General features: G+C 36.4%; 2 protein-coding genes across 4 annotated transcripts; one reads left to right on the top strand and one right to left on the bottom strand.

Annotated features, from left to right (window-relative positions):
- Positions 1–3,005: 3,005 nt before the first annotated feature.
- Positions 3,006–12,565, bottom strand: LOC120197666 (glycerophosphodiester phosphodiesterase GDPD6-like). The gene is made up of 9 exons (XM_039199105.1): positions 12,457–12,565; positions 11,971–12,158; positions 11,512–11,695; positions 11,237–11,311; positions 11,010–11,119; positions 10,599–10,814; positions 10,304–10,465; positions 3,095–3,254; positions 3,006–3,043 (listed from the first exon to the last, which is right to left on the bottom strand). The coding sequence occupies exons 1-9, from the start codon at positions 12,467–12,469 to the stop codon at positions 3,030–3,032; spliced, it is 1,122 nt and encodes a 373-aa protein (XP_039055036.1). The 5' UTR covers positions 12,470–12,565; the 3' UTR covers positions 3,006–3,029.
- Positions 12,566–14,065: 1,500 nt separating this feature from the next.
- LOC120197462 (protein SPIRAL1-like 1) lies at positions 14,066–16,405 on the top strand. 3 transcript variants are annotated; one of them, XM_039198984.1, is made up of 4 exons: positions 14,090–14,132; positions 14,910–14,916; positions 15,096–15,374; positions 16,032–16,405. In XM_039198984.1, the coding sequence occupies exons 3-4, from the start codon at positions 15,132–15,134 to the stop codon at positions 16,119–16,121; spliced, it is 333 nt and encodes a 110-aa protein (XP_039054915.1). In that variant the 5' UTR covers positions 14,090–14,132; positions 14,910–14,916; positions 15,096–15,131; the 3' UTR covers positions 16,122–16,405. The 3 variants fall into 3 exon arrangements, with proteins under 3 accessions (XP_039054916.1, XP_039054915.1, XP_039054917.1); XM_039198985.1 differs by lacking the exon at positions 14,910–14,916 and having other exon boundaries at positions 14,066–14,148; positions 15,098–15,374; XM_039198986.1 differs by lacking the exons at positions 14,090–14,132; positions 14,910–14,916 and adding an exon at positions 14,175–14,197 and having other exon boundaries at positions 15,098–15,374.
- Positions 16,406–17,429: the final 1,024 nt, after the last annotated feature.

Below are 17,429 nucleotides of genomic sequence, written 5' to 3'. Positions count from 1 at the left end.
TAGGAAATAGACTTGTCACGAGTCTTATTTCCAATAAACATAATACATTATCTAATGTGCACTCACCTTGGCCTCACTACGTTCCAATACACTTTATGATTTTCTTCTCTTTCGATCGAATCTTAACTTTCCAATCGACCCGGACTTGTTCATGCTCGATATCTATATAATCATACATTGATACATATCAGTATCCAATTGATATACACTAATATATCATTTCTTAAACCAAAAGAAATGTCTATTTCAATTTACCCATGAAGTGCATCGATGCATTCTACAGTGCATCGATGCATTCTTTATCCTGTGCATCGATGCACTACCCATGCATCGATACACAAATTACCTTCGATGTTTTCATTTTTAAAGGGATGCATCAATGCACTCCTTATGCATCGATGCACTAATTGCATTTGATGTTTCTTCTTTAAAGAGTGCATCGATGCACATTCAATGTGCATCGATACACCTTGCCCAGAATTTGCATTTTAAACCCGAAAATCTATTTAATTCAACTCAAATGCATCATATTTCATCCCCTTTCATATTCCTAACTTACATATACATATGTGTACTCATTTCTACTCAATAATCACTTCTTTAACCTCCATATCCTATTCTTCTTAAGAAATTCAAGAATCATACCCAAATTTTAACATGTTACAAATCAAATTCTAACACTTCATACATGTTAATTAGATTGATGACAAGTCAAATTCACTCTAAAACCTAATTAAAGAACTCTCTTTCAAGATTTCACTTATTCTTCTCTTTTCTTTAATTCCCTCTATTCTCTTCATCTTATTGTTTCAAGATAATTTAAGCTATTCTTATGCTTAATTATCACCTAATAATCAAAACTCAACCTTAAATTTCAGCTAATAATCAACAACAAGAAATCTTACCTTTGCTTGAGCTCTCACGTGGAGGAGGAAGAAGAAGGGAGAAGAGTTTTCCAGATAACTCTCCCCACAAGCTTATCTCTTAATAAAGAGATAAGATAATTATCTTTAGATAACAAAGACCATTTTTCCCTTAATCTCCTTTAATAATTACTAATAACTTTCAGGAAATATCTTTACATAAATAATTGAATTATTTAACTTTTCTACTTTTATCCCCAAATTCTAAAATTTTACAATTTAGTCACTAACCCGATACTGAGGATGTCACAGTTAAGCTTTACTTTCCTCTATGAACGAGATGAACAATAATCCACTATAAACGTAGAGAACAAAAATAGTACAAATACATAAAATCATATGAATCTCAAAACTTGGTATAGATACCAAAAACGGTGTATCCTAAAAATTCTCAATATCCTACAAAATTAACTACTGTAACTTTTGGGGTTTATGTTACAGAGATCTAAAAAATATTACATCTTTTCAAAATAATTCTCTCTCACATAATTCTAATGGTTAAGACATTATCTCTATTTATAGAGTTAAATATTTAGTCATCAAGATTTTTTATTCTATAATAAAGCTTGCCTAAAATATTTACTTTATTAGATAAAGTTAATTACCGAGTAATATTTACCTAATTACCAATTATAATTTGGGTCAAAATATAACAAATCTCCGCTTTGACCCAAATTTCAATATTGCCTAAAATAAATATTTGCTTTATTAGATAAAGTTAATTACCGAGTAATATTTACTTAATTACTAATTATAATTTGGGTCAAAATATAATAAATTTATGCTTTGATCGTAAATTCATAAAAAAACTTGGTCTTCAAGTCTTCAACAACTTCAATATTTACGTAAGGCACATATCCGTTGAAACACTATCACTAAGTCTTCAACAACTTTAATTCTTATGTAAACTTTATTGAAGCAAACAAATTACATCCTCTTACACGTCTTCAAAATCGCTAACAAAATCTGTAATATCAAATTCCTTCAAAATTCTACAGTCCGAACTATAGCTTTGATATCACTTGTTAGGAATTTAAGAGAAGAAAAATGACTAAAACAATATCAATATAAAATAAAACATGCACAAGAGACTAGATTTAATGTGGTTCGACATTGTCCATCTCCATGGGCGAGATGAATAATAATCCACTATAAAAATAAAAACATGAAGAATACAAATACATGATATCACATGTACCCAAAACCTGGTGTATTAAAAAAACTCTCAATATCCTTAAAAAACTATCTCTGCAACATAAACCGCAAAAGTTACAGAGATCCCAAATAATTCTAAGTCATCTTTATCCAAAATAATTCTCTCTCGCATAATTCTAAAGGTTAAGAAATTATCTCTATTTATAGAGTCGAATGGTTGATCATCGAGAATTATTTTCTAAAATAAATATTTACTTTATTAAATAAACCTAATTACTAAGTCATCTTTAACCCTTAAAATTACAACAAAAAAATCTAAGTCATCTTTAACCCTTAAAATTACAACAAAAAAATCTACTTAATTATCAATTATAATTTGAGTTAAAATATAACATAAAAAAAAATCATAATTTTACAATAGGTGTGACTTGAAACGACGGTGAACAATAGGTATTAAGAACACAATCAAAGCAAAGAACCTAAAGACTCATTCTTTCTCTCTATGCTCCCCTTTGTTTTTGTGTTGCAATTGAGGTAGAATTCCATGCATGGAAACAAATGCTTAAAAAGAGTAGGAAAAGATAGACTGCATGTGTAATCAAACGATAACCATCCAGTGATTGATTGAACGGTTGAAATTTCGTGATCCCAACCAAGTAAGGATTTTGGCATAATGTCTAATTTTACTGCTTTCCAAGTATTATAAACAATGCCATCCCATTTTGCTCAAAATGCTAACAATAGTTAGAACCAACACAATATCATTCATCAAGCTAAGAATCTCAATCCCCATGTTTATTAACACAATCAAGACATATAAATTATCATAAAACATGAAAATCAAAGGCTTTTATAAAAGTAAAGTAATTGTTGATGCAACAGAATATGAAAAATTCACATGAAAATAAGCACAAGACAGTGACCTACGAGGAAATCATAATAATAATGTTCTCAATTGCCTTTTTTTGAGGAAATCATGTTGGCAATCTTATGAAGTAGCTTGGATGCATCACGATCTGAGGTCCATTCTTGGAAATTATGAAGACTACCTGCAAAGTCTGTGAACAATCCATCTACCTTAATTTTGTTTATCCATAAATCATACTCTTCATATGGATCCTGTTTGAAGTCGAAGTTCAAGAATATGTTCTCGTTTCGGAATGTGTATGGGTGCACCTGAAAATGGTAGAAAATAATAAAAAAATGGATTTTGATTAAATAAAATAAGCACTCAAACTTCGTCGGTTTTTATGTTGTAGGGTGGTTCATAAGTATATTATTTGTATTCTTGTGAGTAACATCATTGATTATTTGAGGGTATTATTTCTAGTAGCTAAAGCGTCTTTGTTCAACGAAAGAATATCATTGATAACACTTTGGTTACACAAGAACTTGTTGGGGGTATGTAAGAACCTCCCTCCCTCCAAGGTGTGCTATCAAGGTTGATATTCATAAAGCATTTGATTCCTTCAGTTGGGATTTCATTACCAAACTTCTTGAAGCTTTGGATATGCCTTTTGTTATGTTTAATTGGATTAAACTTTGTGTTATATCTCTTAAGTTCTCAGTTCTTTTGAATGGGGTCTTGTTGGGTACTTTAAGGGAGCAAGGGGGTTCGTTAGGGGATCCATTACCTCCGTATTTATTTATTTTATCTATGAATATCCTTTCTAAGATGTTGGATACAACTGTTTGGGTAAATATCATCATAAATGCGCTACAATTGGCCTTATTCATCTTTGTTTTGCGGATGACCTTTTAGTTTTCTCTAAGGACTGTTATGACTTTGTTAAGGGTATTTAGGTGGTTATGCAGGAGTTTTGCCAATATTCGATATTGGCGTTTAATGCTAAGATAAGTGAGATTTTTTCATCGGAGATCCCGAGGAACGAGTTACAGATGATCGATGATGATGTTGGTATTAAAATTGGGAGGCTACCTGTGCATTATTTAGGATTGTAACCCACTTGTAGACAAAATTGAGGCAAGATTCCAAACATGGGTAGCTCATCACTTGTCTTATGCGAGTAATATTCAACTAATTCAGGCAGTCATTTTCAATATTCGGAACTCCTAGAGTAGGCAATTGCTCATCCCAAAGATTATTATTAACCGAATTAATCATTGTGTATGTTTTTTTGGAAGAACAATGATGTTGATGCGAAAGGAGCACGAGTTAACTGAAAAACTATTTGTTGTCTTAAGTTCGAGGGGGATTTGAGTCTTGAGGATCTGGAACAAAGCTTGTTTGTTCATGCTTATCAAAGCAGTATTGAGGAATGAGGGTTCCTTGTGGGTTGCTTGGCTATATGAGTATGTGTTAAACGAGTCTACTTTTTGACAAGTGCATGGGACATGTGGTATTGAAGCATGATTACATGCATACGTGCATGCTGCTAGCAGTGTGTGTGTGTGCAGTTAATGTGCAGGTGGTTAATAGTTAGTTAGAGTAGTTAGAAGCCTTTAGAAGGCTGTGAATGCAGTAAACTCATGTATAAATGCACTGCATATTCTTGATTGATAATGTACTTCTTGTATATTTAATAGCTTCAAGATTCTTGTGTATAAACTTCAACATGGTATCAGATGCCATTGATCCGGTGGTGCAATAAGAGTGTATTGATTGTTGAGTGCATATATGCTATATGGCGCTCCCTACTACTCCATCTTCTGGTGGTGTTATGAGCAGCATCCATCATTGGGCAGCTGCTTCCAAAGGGTTTACTAATAAATGATTGACGGTGGTGCTTGATGAACGAAACTTCTTGCTGTGGAAACAACATGTGTTGTTGACAGTTAGGAGTCATTGGCTTGAGAAACTGCTTTCTGGTTTGGTGGCTGCTCTGCCTGAGACGGTTGTGTTGGATGGTGGTGCGGTGGTTGAAAATGAAGATTATGAGGTCTTTGTGGCCCAAGACAGTACCTTGGCCTCATGGTTGCTGTCTACAATCAACCCGTCCTTACTACCGCATTTAGTAGGGGCTGAGACAGCTGCTCAAGTATGGAAAACGATTAACAAGATCGTTGCCTGCAAGTCTACAACAACAGTGATGAACCTGCACTATCAACTTAAAGTAGTTTATCAAGGAGATTTGGGGATGCGAGGCTACATATCTCAAGTTAAAGAGATATGCGATGCCTTGGCATCATGTGGTAGTCCAGTGCCCGAGCTGGAGCACATTGCCACAATCTTGAATGGGTTATCAGCTGAGTACAAGCCGATTGTCACTGTTTTATCAGCCAACCGAGATTCCTTGACCTTAAAAGGGGTTATGGTTGTACTTATTGATGCTAAAACTCAACAAAAGAACTTCAGTAGGTTTGACAATATAATTGTTGCTGCGAATGTCTCACAGGTAAAAGCTTCCATGGATGACACTCGACAAGATCAAGCCACATCAGAAAGATACGTTATGCATAAAAATCAAATTGGTCGTGGGAGAGGCCGTGTCAAGGTGCAGTGCCAATTATGTGGCAAGAACGATCACCTTGTTAACCGGTGCTGGTACAAGTTCGATAAAACGTTCTCGGGTGTAGACGAGCCTGATGAAAGGAACGCGTTTAAGGATCGAGCGCCTAATGCTAATATCTGTCACTTTAATTCCAATAATTGTGTGTGTGGAAATAAGGTCAATATGAGTGTAGCTGGAGCAAGTGATCAAGAACAGTTTAAGCCTGCTGTAAATGTGGCTGCTACGAGCTCGTCCCCATCTTTTTGATTTGTGGATTCAGGAGCCACTCATCATATCACGCCTGATGCCACAGAAGTTATGGATGACACAGAGTATACATGAGCTGGTAAGCTGGTTGTAGACAATGGTAATGATTTGCGCATTAATAAAATTGGTCAAGCATCTATTTTTACTGTGTCTCGTGCTTTAATGTTGAGTGACTTGTTGCATGTACCTTCGATAACTAAGAAACTGGTATCGGTCTCCAAGCTTACTAGGGACAATGGAGTTTTCCTGGAATTTCATGTTGATCATTGTGTAGTTCGAGATGAAAAAAATGGTGTTGTGTTGCTACGAGGTAGAGAAACGGATGGCTTGTATGAGTTTGGTGGTGTTATGTATACTCGGGGTTGACCTGTTAAAGGAAATGTAGTCATTAATTCTAGTAATAACTATGTACTATGGCATGATCGATTGGGTCATCCATCCTACAAAGTTTTGTTGCAAGTTTGCAAGCAATGTAATATCAATTGCCAAGAAGTTTTAATAAACAGTTGTTTCATGTATGTGTTTCTTATCAAATGGGAAAAAGCCATAGGTTGTCGTTCTATGCGTCTGAAACTCAATATGAACAACCGTTTCAGTTGGTGTTTACCAATCTATGGGGTCCTGGTTATATTGTGTCAAACGGTTTTCGATATTATGTGTCATTTGTTGATGCCTTTTCAAGGCATACTTGGGTGTATTTGATGAAAAACAAAGGGCAGGTTGTTCAAGCATTTCACTTATTTCAGAGGCTAGTTCGAACTCAATTTGGTAAGGAGGTGAAAGTTGTACAGAGTGATTGGGGAAGAGAGTATCGGTCTCTGTCAGCCGTTCTTGCACAGTGTGGAGTTCATCATCGTGTGACGTGTCCTCATACATCTCAACAAAATAGAGTGGTTGAAAGGAAACATAGGCATTTGTTTGGCACTGACTTTACTAGCTCGAGAAGCCTTACCTTTAAAGTATTGGTCATTTGCAGTAGTGACAACAGCTCACTTGATTAATAGGTTGCCAACTGAGGTACTTCACAGTTGCACACCATTTGAGAAACTGTTTGGAAAGCCTCCTACGTATGATCATCTAAGGGTGTTTGGCTACAGGTGATTCCCTCACCTACGGGTGTTTCAACCCTATAAACTTACATGCAGGTCACAGTCGTGTGTGTTCTTGGGTTACAGCATGAATCATCGAGGGTACCAGTGCTTAGCACCTGATGGACGGGTGTACGTGTCTCGACATGTAGTTTTTGAAGAGCGAGTATTTCCATTTGCTGGACTTGAAGGTGGGAAAAAGAGTGGAACAGGTGCACAAAGGCCATGTACTAGAGCGTCTTTGATGGTGGTTCCAGGTGCGCAACGTGTTTGTGCTAATGCCCTACAACCTGTGGTGCACAAGGTTGGATATGAACCAGTGGGCAATGAGGTGATGCTAGAAGTTGAGGTAGCTAGAGCTTCTAGCAGTGAGGAAGGTCAGCCTGCTGATAGTGGAAGTATTCATGGATGTCAAAATAATGGTGTTGTGAATGATGAGGTAGTTCCTGATGAAGTGACTAGTCAGACCGATGTTGCACCAGCGAGTTCCTCAATTCATGTTGAGGCACCTAGACAGACAGAGGTTGTTCCAACTTATTCCTCGGTTCACAATGAGCATCCGAAAGTCACTCGTAGCAAACGAGGGATTTTTAAACCAAATGTGCTCCTTGCTCAAGCCCAGGACAGTGGCAGTGAGCCGTGTTCAATTACTCACACACTTCAAGATCCTCAGTGGAGGGAAGCAGTGTTGGCTGAGTATGATGCATTGGTGAGAAACGATAACTGGTGGCTTGAACCATTACCGAAAGGGCGTGCAACAGTTGGCTATAAGTGGTTGTTCAAGATCAAGTTTAATGTTGATGGTTCTGTGTTGAAGCATAAGGCTCGTATTGTTGCGAGGGGTTACTCACAGGTACCTGGCCATGATTTTAGTGATACATTCATCCCTGTTGTGAAGGTCGCCATGGTGAATGTAGTCTTGTCACTAGCTGTCACTCGTGGTTGGAGTTTGAGGCAAGTGGATGTTAACAATGCATTCCTTAATGGGGACCTCGGAGAAGAGGTGTACATGGTGCAACCACCAGGGTTTGAATGTATAGCCAGTGATGGGACCCGATTGGTATGTAGATTGAAGAAGGCCCTATATAGGCTACGACAAGCATCGCGTATGTGGTATGCCAAGTTACGTAACTTCTTGTTAGAACTAGGATTCTTTGGTACAACGGTGGATGCATCCTTGTTTGTTCATCGAGTAGGTGGAGTTCGTACACTGGTGCTTGTGTACGTAGATGGGATTATCATAACAGGTGAATCGAGTGATGCTGTTGATGAAGTAGTTAGTTTGCTTGGCAAAAATTTCTCCTTGAAAGATCTGGGAGAGCTTGGATATTTCCTGGGTATTGAGGTTCGTAGATCGTCGGAGCAGCTGGTGTTAAGCCAGCGCAAGTTTATTCAAGGGTTGCTGGAGCATACTGGGATGCTTACTGCCAAACCTGCTCCTACACCAATGGTGGTGTCACCGAAACTAACGAGTGATGCTGGGAAATCACTTTCAGACGCTTGGATGTATCGAAGTATAGTTGGTTCCTTGTTGTACTTAAGTCATACAAGGCCAGACATTGCATTTAGTGTTAATCGAGTGGCTCAGTACATGCATCATCCTTGTGATGGCCATTGGCTTGCATTTAAGAGGATACTGCATTACTTGAGTGGTACAATTGATTGGGGCTTGGTGTTCAGGCTGTCGACTGCGGCTGAAGGGTGATGTGTGACTGCGTTTGCTGATGCTGACTGGGCCAGTAACGTCGATGACCGTAGGTCTGTGTCTGGCTCATGTGTCTTTCTTAGCTGTAACTTGGTCTCATGGAGTGCGAAGCGACAGAAGACAGTGGCTCGATCAATAATAGAAGCTGAATACCGCAGTGTTGCTGATACGGTAGCTGAGGTGATCTGGGTTAAGTCTCTGTTGGCAGACATGGGTGAAGTAGTTGATGCGGTTCCGGTTGCGTGGAGTGATAATACGTGTGTCATTGCCATGAGTGCTAATCTAGTATTTCATGCACGATCAAAGCACATAGAACTGGATATACACTTTGTACGTGAAAAGGTTGAATGTGGAGCTGTTTGAGTTAACTATGTACCGTCTGAACATCAAGTGGCTGATGGGATGACAAAACTGTTGCCTAAGTCTGCACATGTGGTGTTTACTCAGAAAGTGCAGGTAGCAAAGAAGAGAACAACTGAGAAGGACAGGGAGAATGTTGAAGCATGATTACATGCGTACGTGCATGCTGCTAGCAGTGTGTGTGTGTGCAGTTAATGTGCAGGTGGTTAGCAGTTGGTTAGAGTTGTTAAAAGCTGTTAGAAGGCTGTGAAGGCAGCAAACTCATGTATAAATGCACTGCATATTCTTGATTGATAATGTACTTCTTGTATCTTTAATAGCTTCAAGATTCTTGTGTATAAACTTCAACAGGTGGGGGTAGATAAGTGTGGAGAATACTTCTGAAATTGAGGTCATCTGCTCTGAAGTTGGAATTTTTAGATTCAAGCCTTACAGTTGCATGAATTTGGGATGATGTGAGGTAGAAGAAAGATAAGATTGTGTGGCATAAATTAGTGTAGCGTCCGTTTCATATTCCGAAGAATTCAATTATTTCTTGGATGGTAATATTAAATAGACTTCCTACAAGGGACAGGTTGATCACCTTTGGTCTCAATGTGGATGTTGGTTGTGTTCTATGTGGGTGTAGGCTAGAGTCAAGGGATCATATCTTCTTTGGTTGCTCATTCTTTAAAGTTGTCTGGATAGGAGTGATACAGTTTTATCATCTGCAGTATGAAGTGAGGGATTGCAGTTGGGAACTAACGTGGGCTATTAATCGCTTTAAGGGCAGGTCTCTTCTTGCGGTTGTAATGGAAATTACTTGAAATTCCTTTATCTATTATGTGTGGAGGTAGAGGAATCTCTATATTTTTCAGCAAAAATCTTTGTAGGTTGATAATATTGTTCAATGTATTAAGGAGACTACTAGGTGTAAATTGTTAGGCTTGCCTATTAACAGAGCAAAAATAGTCAGATTTTTTTGTATCGAGTTGAATCTTGTATGGGGGCGGGTTTTTTTTTACTGGTTGTAAGGGGTCTGATTGTATGAACTCATTATTTTTGAATAAATAAAGTTAACATTTATTCAGAAAAGGAAAACTACGCCGTTTCCAAGCTGAATGCTTAATGATCAGGTCCTAGGATGTCTCTCCTGTGTCGCATATATCTAAGGCATTATGGGTACTCTGATTGAGAAAACAAGGTCTCTCATATGAGTCGGGTTTGAACCAAAGGAGGGGCATCTTTGGGTAATATTAATGCCTAAAGAGAGTGATACTTTGAATGCAAGTGCATGCCGAGCAAGATGACCAAATTTCGATTCTAAGGAAGTAATGATGAAGCAAAAGAAACGTCTGGGAATCCGATTGTCACCTGGAGGCCATGAGCATGCGCTTTGGCTACAAGACCAGCGTTACTAGTTTTACTCAAGTGATTATCTAGCGACGGTAGAATTGTCTCCTTCGAAGGTCCAATTCCAACCACATACTTCTTTATGAAACTAAAGTAACTGTCTGAAGTAATCTCAAAGAACCACTGCAGAAACATTTAGCTTCAGTAAACAAGCACGCGAATTTCAAGAATATCTGTATCAGAGTTGAACACATATATGTATTCGACACCTGCATTAATTACAGATAACATAACTGGATAGTAGTAGTGCATAAACCTGGTTAGTGTCCTCTGTTCTTGTTGTCAGATCAGCAATCAACAAAATTTTTGGCAAGTTTGTGAGGTTTGCAATATATGTGAGAGAAGTTGGGGCAAATGATTGGATAAATATGGGTTGCTTAAGCCATTCTGTTGACATAAGATCCTTTATATCCATATTCTCCAGTGTCTCCATGAATTTGTCCTCAAATTTCTTTCCATCTGACCATTTCACCTGTTGTAATGGCTTAAAAGATGAGAATTCAAAGAAACACCCTGTTAAATTAGTAATTACTAATTACCATTGTTACCCAAACTCGGATTATAATTTTAAATTTAGGTTTGAATATGTGTCGAGATTCGAGAATATATGTCAAATACGTAAATTTAAAGGAAAGTGAGAGTCCGGTAATGGTTAACAGCTACTTACGTGTTGATTGATAAAAACTGGATTCTTAATCTCTGGATAGATTCCAACAACTCTTTTAGCATGCAGTGCAACTGAGATGAACTCATCAAAAGTAATCAATGAGAATTTTCCTGCATAAGCAAACCAGAAATTACCATAGCTAATTCATAAGTTGGCAATGCATAATCATGATTAGGTAAAACAATGGTGAACAATTACATCAATGAAATAAAATTGGAAAAACAGACCATTGTATTGTTGATCTCGAAATCCGAAGCGCTGCTTCACTCGTAAGAGCTTCAGTTCCTCCAGTGTGAAATCAACTGCAGATTATACAAGTCGTTGCCAATTAAATGGCAAGATGAGTAACTTCAACGTTACTTAAAATTCGACATGAGTGTCATATATGAGTCCAGGTAACAAAGCACAACAGACAACCTTGTAAAGATAGATGCAAGGGGAAGATACCGTGATTCTGTAATAAAATGCAAACATAAAAAGACAAAGGATTGTTTTATTATACCAACAAACCACCCAGTGATGTTTACACCTTGGACTTCATACGATCTTTTACGATTAGCAAATTGCTTATGATTAGCAACGTCAGTGGTGTTATCAAGTATTAAATCATGGAGGCATATTAAGACACCATCTTTGGAGGAAAGGATATCGGATTCAATGAAATCCGCACCCTCTTCAATAGCTCTCTGCAAGAAACAGCCAGAGTTTCAAACATGATCTTTCACCAAGAAAAGAAGATAAACTGTCTAAATCCATGTGTGTGTGTGTGTGTGTGTGAAGATACAATGTAAGTATGTTACTAAAACTAGGGTGCGGGTATCTGATACTGGTATATGCGATATGTCAAGCATGTCTAATCTTTTTCAAGTTAAACACTGGTGCAACATGTTAATGAACAGCATATTCAAGTTGAAAGCAAAGATGAGATAAAATCCAAGAATCAGAAGACAAAGAAAGATGCCTTGTATGCAGCAATAGTTTCTTCAGGAAGCTCCCCATTAGAGCCTCGGTGAGCAATATTATATGGTCGAATCGTTTGCAGGGGCTTTCGAATATGTCTATCGGCTATTGTACTAGGAGCCGGATGAACCAGGGGTCTTCCAACACAGCCCCCAATCACTGAAACAGCTATGAATGGGACAATGATGCCTGCTAAGACAAAACGACATATTTGTTTTAGCTCATTATGAAACTATGGTTTATGGAAATCACAAAGATGGCAAATTCTACCCCCAAAATGGGCACCCCACAACCTCTTCATTTTCCTCGACCCATGTTTGACATATATTCGAATATGTATAAAAGTATAATCTTAAGTATATCCATATTCCACATTGACATAGTGTACATCTAAACTTGAATACCGTAAACCAAAACTGAAGTGCTGAATTCAATGTTAAATACAGAAAACAAAGAAGAAGGATTTAAAGAAAGCGATGGCATTTACCGATCCAATTCATTGATTTGTGCTGCTGTTGACTTGTCTGAAACTGTTGCCGCCGTAGATCTCATTTAATTCTTTGGGTCCATCCATCTGCGTTTATAGGGGGTAAAGAGTTGACTGCTTTGTTGATTATGCTACAACTCAAAATGTTATTATTATATATATTTTTAAAAAACTATTATAGATCTGTATACCATTTTTTTATGTGGGCTAAAGAGCCAACTGCTTGGTTGATAATCTTACAATTTTTATACTATTATCGATCTGTATACCATTTTGTATGTGGGCTAAAGAGTCGACTGCTTCGTCGATAATCTTTCAAGTTTTATACTATTATCGATCTGTATACCATCAGCAGGTCAAGAGTTGATTACTTTGTTAAAATATACTTCAAAATTTTTCAATCAATTTTATTTTTAATAAAAGTCACTAATTTTATTTAAAATAAAAAATATCTCGAATTATAATCATTGAAACAAAAACTAACACATTTATATTACATAAGGATCATACAAGTAAATATTAAAAACATAACAAAGTAACTCGAATAAAGATAGATACAAACATATCTGATTAAATCAGCAAACGAACCACAAAAGATGATCAAGTTGTTGAAAGACTACTGTTAAACCACAAATCAAACTTACGTGAAAACTATCTAGTAAAGCAAATTGAGTATCTAAATTAAATTTGAGTGTTAAAAGCAAAGAAGATCAACAAGATATCATATAAGTGTCATCGTGATCAGTCGTGGTGATGTCAAATCAAAGCTTAGAAAAAAATAATGAAAAAACAACCAAACGACCGAAAAACATGTCAAAATGTAGAAGAAGATGTATCATAAAAGCATATGAAAATGTGTCATACATGTAGATTTGTTGATAATAAAAAAATAAAGATGTAGATATAAGAAAAGAAAAGGACAATAAAAAATATCGACGATCGACAATTAATATTAAAATTGATACCGCTATGAATCAACAAAGAAGAAAATTTTTCAATCAATTGAAATACAAAAAAAATATTAATAGAGTATTTTATTAAATTATGCTACATATCATTGATAAATTGATTGGAAGGACTGCATTTTCTAACACTAAAAAAACGAATAAGGGCCACTTTTGACAAAAAGACGTTTAAGGTCAAAATATAAATATAGCCATAGTTCAAGGGCAATTTATGCATAAAGCCAAAACAATTGTTATTTATTTATGAGATAATGACACAATGACCTACAAACTTTGTCAAAACTTCCAATATGATGCCTTTACTTTTTAAATATTCAATGTGTCCCTGAACTGTATTTTTGTGGTCTACTATATCCTCTGATCATAAGGTCGTTAAATGGTGATATCACATAACTAGTAGATAAATCATATGATGATACGTGACACTTAAATATTAAGAAAATCCACCAAAGTCATGTAATATTATCATTTGATGGTATTAGGATCAGGACAAAGCAAAATACAAAACAAAGTTTACGGATTTGGAACATTTAAAAAGTATAAATACCATATTGAAAGATTTAGAAACGTTTGAGGGGCATCAGTGATATTATCTCTGTACTTATTTATCTATCCAAGGATAGTCGTTTTCAGTTCTCATGTGTATAAAATAAGAAAAACACTTTCTTCACAGCGACTCCACTTTCTCTCCTCCTCCAGATCTGATCTCAAAAAAAAAAAAATTCAGGTAATTTCAGAACCCTAACACCAGATCTCCTTTTGTTCTTCTTCTAAAGGTTTAGTGTTTCTTTCACTGGGTTCAGTAATTTATTTCTTTATTTATAATCTTTTTATTTACTGTATCTGGTTTGAGGCTGTATCTGTCTGTATCGATTTCTGTAGTTGAAAACTTGAAACGTAAATGGCCTTCAATAGTGAAGTTAGGAAGTTTACGGAACAGACATTGAATTGTATCGAGTTGTGCATGAGCTTCTTTGTTGGGTTTTATTTGATTTGTTTCATCGAATATATGAGACTCCTTTCATCTCATCAAACATTTGTAATACGGGGCACATTTTTCCTGTTGACTTGTCAGAAAGCCAACTCTGCCTTTTGCTTCTAGCTTGCATCTAAAATGCAAATGATGTCTTGGTTTTTAACTTTGTTGGATTAGTGGGGTTTCTTGTAATACACATACTGTAGCCATGGTATATTTTCTGCTATTGAATACTCGATTATGAGTTAAGAACATACCCTATACTCAAGTCAAATGATGGAAATGCAAGCATACAATTTAAAACAAGAACCAAAGTGGTATAATGAACTAATGTTAATGTGACCTTATAATATGTGATGTTATGCTTTATGGCTAAGCCTTGGGGCGTTTCGTTGTCTGACTTGAACAGAGATTTCTTTTATGAAAGATGTATTCAAACCTGTGGTTTCGAGAAATAACATCGATGACAATATTCTTTATCAAGACTTGTAATGGAAACTCTTTCAATATGCTTTTTTCGCTTCCTTTCTAGTTCTTCTGCTTGTACCGAACAATATTGTTTAAAATGTCCTTTAGATGTATAATGTGATTGATTTATGTATTCATTCTGTCTTCCTCAACGCCCATCCCCTTTCTACTTTTTAAAATCGGGTTATAGATTCTTACTATGCTACTTGTTTCCTCCCTCCCTCCATGATAGGCTTTTAACTTCATTTGCTTGTAAGTTTGAAAAGATGGGCCGTGGAGTTAGCAGTGGTGGTGGGCAGAGCTCATTGGGTTATCTGTTTGGGAGTGGAGAAGCTCCAAAACCTGCCGCAAAAAATTCCCAAGCTGCTTCAACCGAAACACCATCAGTCGCGAAACCTGCTCCTGCTGCTCAGCCAGCAGATGTAACCAAGCAGATTCCTGCTGGTATTAACAGTACCTCAAACAATTATCTACGTGCTGATGGTCAGAACACTGGCAATTTCATTACGGTATAACTCGTTTAATGATCTCTGTATGAGTCCTTAAGTTTGTATGATAGTTCAAAGATTTCCGTTTTGGTGTTTTAAGTTGTTTTACTTCATTTTGTTTCGTGGCATTTTCTATTTGTTTTTTCACCAATCTTTCATTGAAAAATAGGAAACATGACAAAGATATGGTTGCAGAATAGGTGTCTGCGTAGTTAAGAAAGAGCTAGTTATGTACCTTCCGTAAATGGCTTGAAAATATGATTTATACTTATTTGAAACTCGATTTTCATTGAGGATAAACTAGTAGTGAGGGATTGCTGTGCTGGTTGCATCTTTAAGTAATGTGTATCAAAGTTCCTGGAATTAGATTGGAAGCTATTTATTATTTATTGGTTAATTGTTGTTTGGGATTTGTTATTTTTAAAATTTTCGGCAATTACTGATAGAAGATAGCTGAAGCTAATGTTTTGTTCCAAGTGTCCACCTCTCCTTCCTCGAACCTACTGCTAGATGACTGGACAACTTTGTAGCATTAACAGTTTTTTTCGAAAATGAATAACAGGATGTACAGAGAGGATGTCATTCCACTCTAGTTGGAAGCTTCTTCAAAGCACTTACATTATGCTTGTAAAATTTTCCTTCGGTGGTGTCATTAGAACTGTTTTTCGATGGATGCAGGATCGACCTTCAACCAAGGTTCATGCAGCGCCTGGAGGTGGATCGTCTCTGAACTACCTCTTCGGTGGGGGACCTGGGGATAGCAAATGAGATTGTGTCTTTGTGTATCTCAATAAAGGGAGCATTGTTTGTTGATTCTTGGGGAAGCCATAGATTCTAAATGATGCTGTTTTCGGATCTTTTTAATATAAGCAGCGGAAACTTTCTGCGGCCGCTTGTGTAATATTCAGGTTTTTGTTGTGTGCTTGTTGTTTGGTTTTATTTCAATCAAGAGTTCTCCTGATTAGATGCGAAAACATCTATTGCACAGGGCTCAGTTACCCTGTAAAAACAATGTTATATATTTGTTCTTAGTTCTGTCATGTTTTCTTGCACCCTTTCCTCTTAAAGGTTGAATACTGCAATTTGATTCCAAATTCGAATTAAATAAGGGTAAGTTACAAATTTCATCACTTAATTTTACTCCGTAAAGTTTAAAAACTTTTAATTTATTCACTAAAGTTTGAATTTTGTTATTATTTTATTATAATATAATTTATTTTATTAATAGTTGTGTCACAAGTAGAAAAAACTAAAATTTAAATCCTTCGCTCAAATCCAAAATTGACACCATCATAAATCTTAAACCCCAAACCCTTGTCGTCCGAAACTCTCATTGGGCTTACATTCACAATATCAAACCTCAAACCCTCTTTCATGACTGCCCCACCACCCATAATTTGTCTATTTCTTTCGTAATAATCTTTTTTTAAATGGTAGAATTAATATGAATTTTAAATGTCATGTCGGAGTATAATAAAAACACAGTGAAATTGAAACTATTATAAGAATATGAGTTTGATTTGTTCACTTTTGATTATATTCAAAGGATCATATCTTCATGTATGTATCAAACACCCAAATAAAAGCACTTAAAAAGCCAGGTTGTGATTCTTAAATAAGATTCCTGTGGGGATTTTCAGGCAGCTCACTGAGCAAACCATAAAGCCAAGTTTGAAGTGGCAGACCACTCTTTTGTTCCAAGTGCTAACCCAGAGATACTAAAATAATATCAACCTGCAACAAAGGTCCATTGAGAACCATGCATTTATTTTGTTCCAATTAACATGAACCACTTGAAGTTTCCATAAAGGTTTTATTCCTATGTTTGTCCCTTTGCAACCGAATGATGGGGGTGGCTGAAGTAGGTAAAATTCTATTCTTCAATTTTCTCCAACTCCAAATTCGGACGGGGCTTCAAACTCCTTTGTTGCTCAACTCTTTGAACATGTGCTGACAGCTGAAGCAAATCAACAGTCCGCCTCGGAAATATCCATCAATATTAGAAACCCAAACTACATAGGGGATGGAAAGCATAAGCCAAGGGAATTCCAGTCAAGTTGCTGACAGAACCTGAGA

Source organism: Hibiscus syriacus, unplaced genomic scaffold (assembly GCF_006381635.1).
Source record: "Hibiscus syriacus cultivar Baekdansim isolate YM2019G1 unplaced genomic scaffold, ASM638163v2 tig00117048_pilon, whole genome shotgun sequence".
NCBI lineage: Eukaryota > Viridiplantae > Streptophyta > Magnoliopsida > Malvales > Malvaceae > Hibiscus > Hibiscus syriacus.
The sequence above is the reverse complement of the archived record's forward strand: the minus strand, read 5'-3'. Positions and strand labels throughout refer to the sequence as shown.

Excerpts from the sequence above, each read along its gene's own strand:
- LOC120197666 (XM_039199105.1), bottom strand. Across the intron at positions 10,815-11,009 it reads CAGTTTTTATCAATCAACAC|GTGAAATGGTCAGATGGAAA; the intron begins GTAAGTAGCTGT and ends CCATTACAACAG. Across the intron at positions 10,466-10,598 it reads GAACAGAGGACACTAACCAG|TGGTTCTTTGAGATTACTTC; the intron begins GTTTATGCACTA and ends ATGTTTCTGCAG.
- LOC120197462 (XM_039198985.1), top strand. The coding sequence starts at position 15,132 with ATGGGCCGTGGAGTTAGCAGTGGTGGTGGGCAGAGCTCATTGGGTTAT. Across the intron at positions 15,375-16,031 it reads ACACTGGCAATTTCATTACG|GATCGACCTTCAACCAAGGT; the intron begins GTATAACTCGTT and ends CGATGGATGCAG.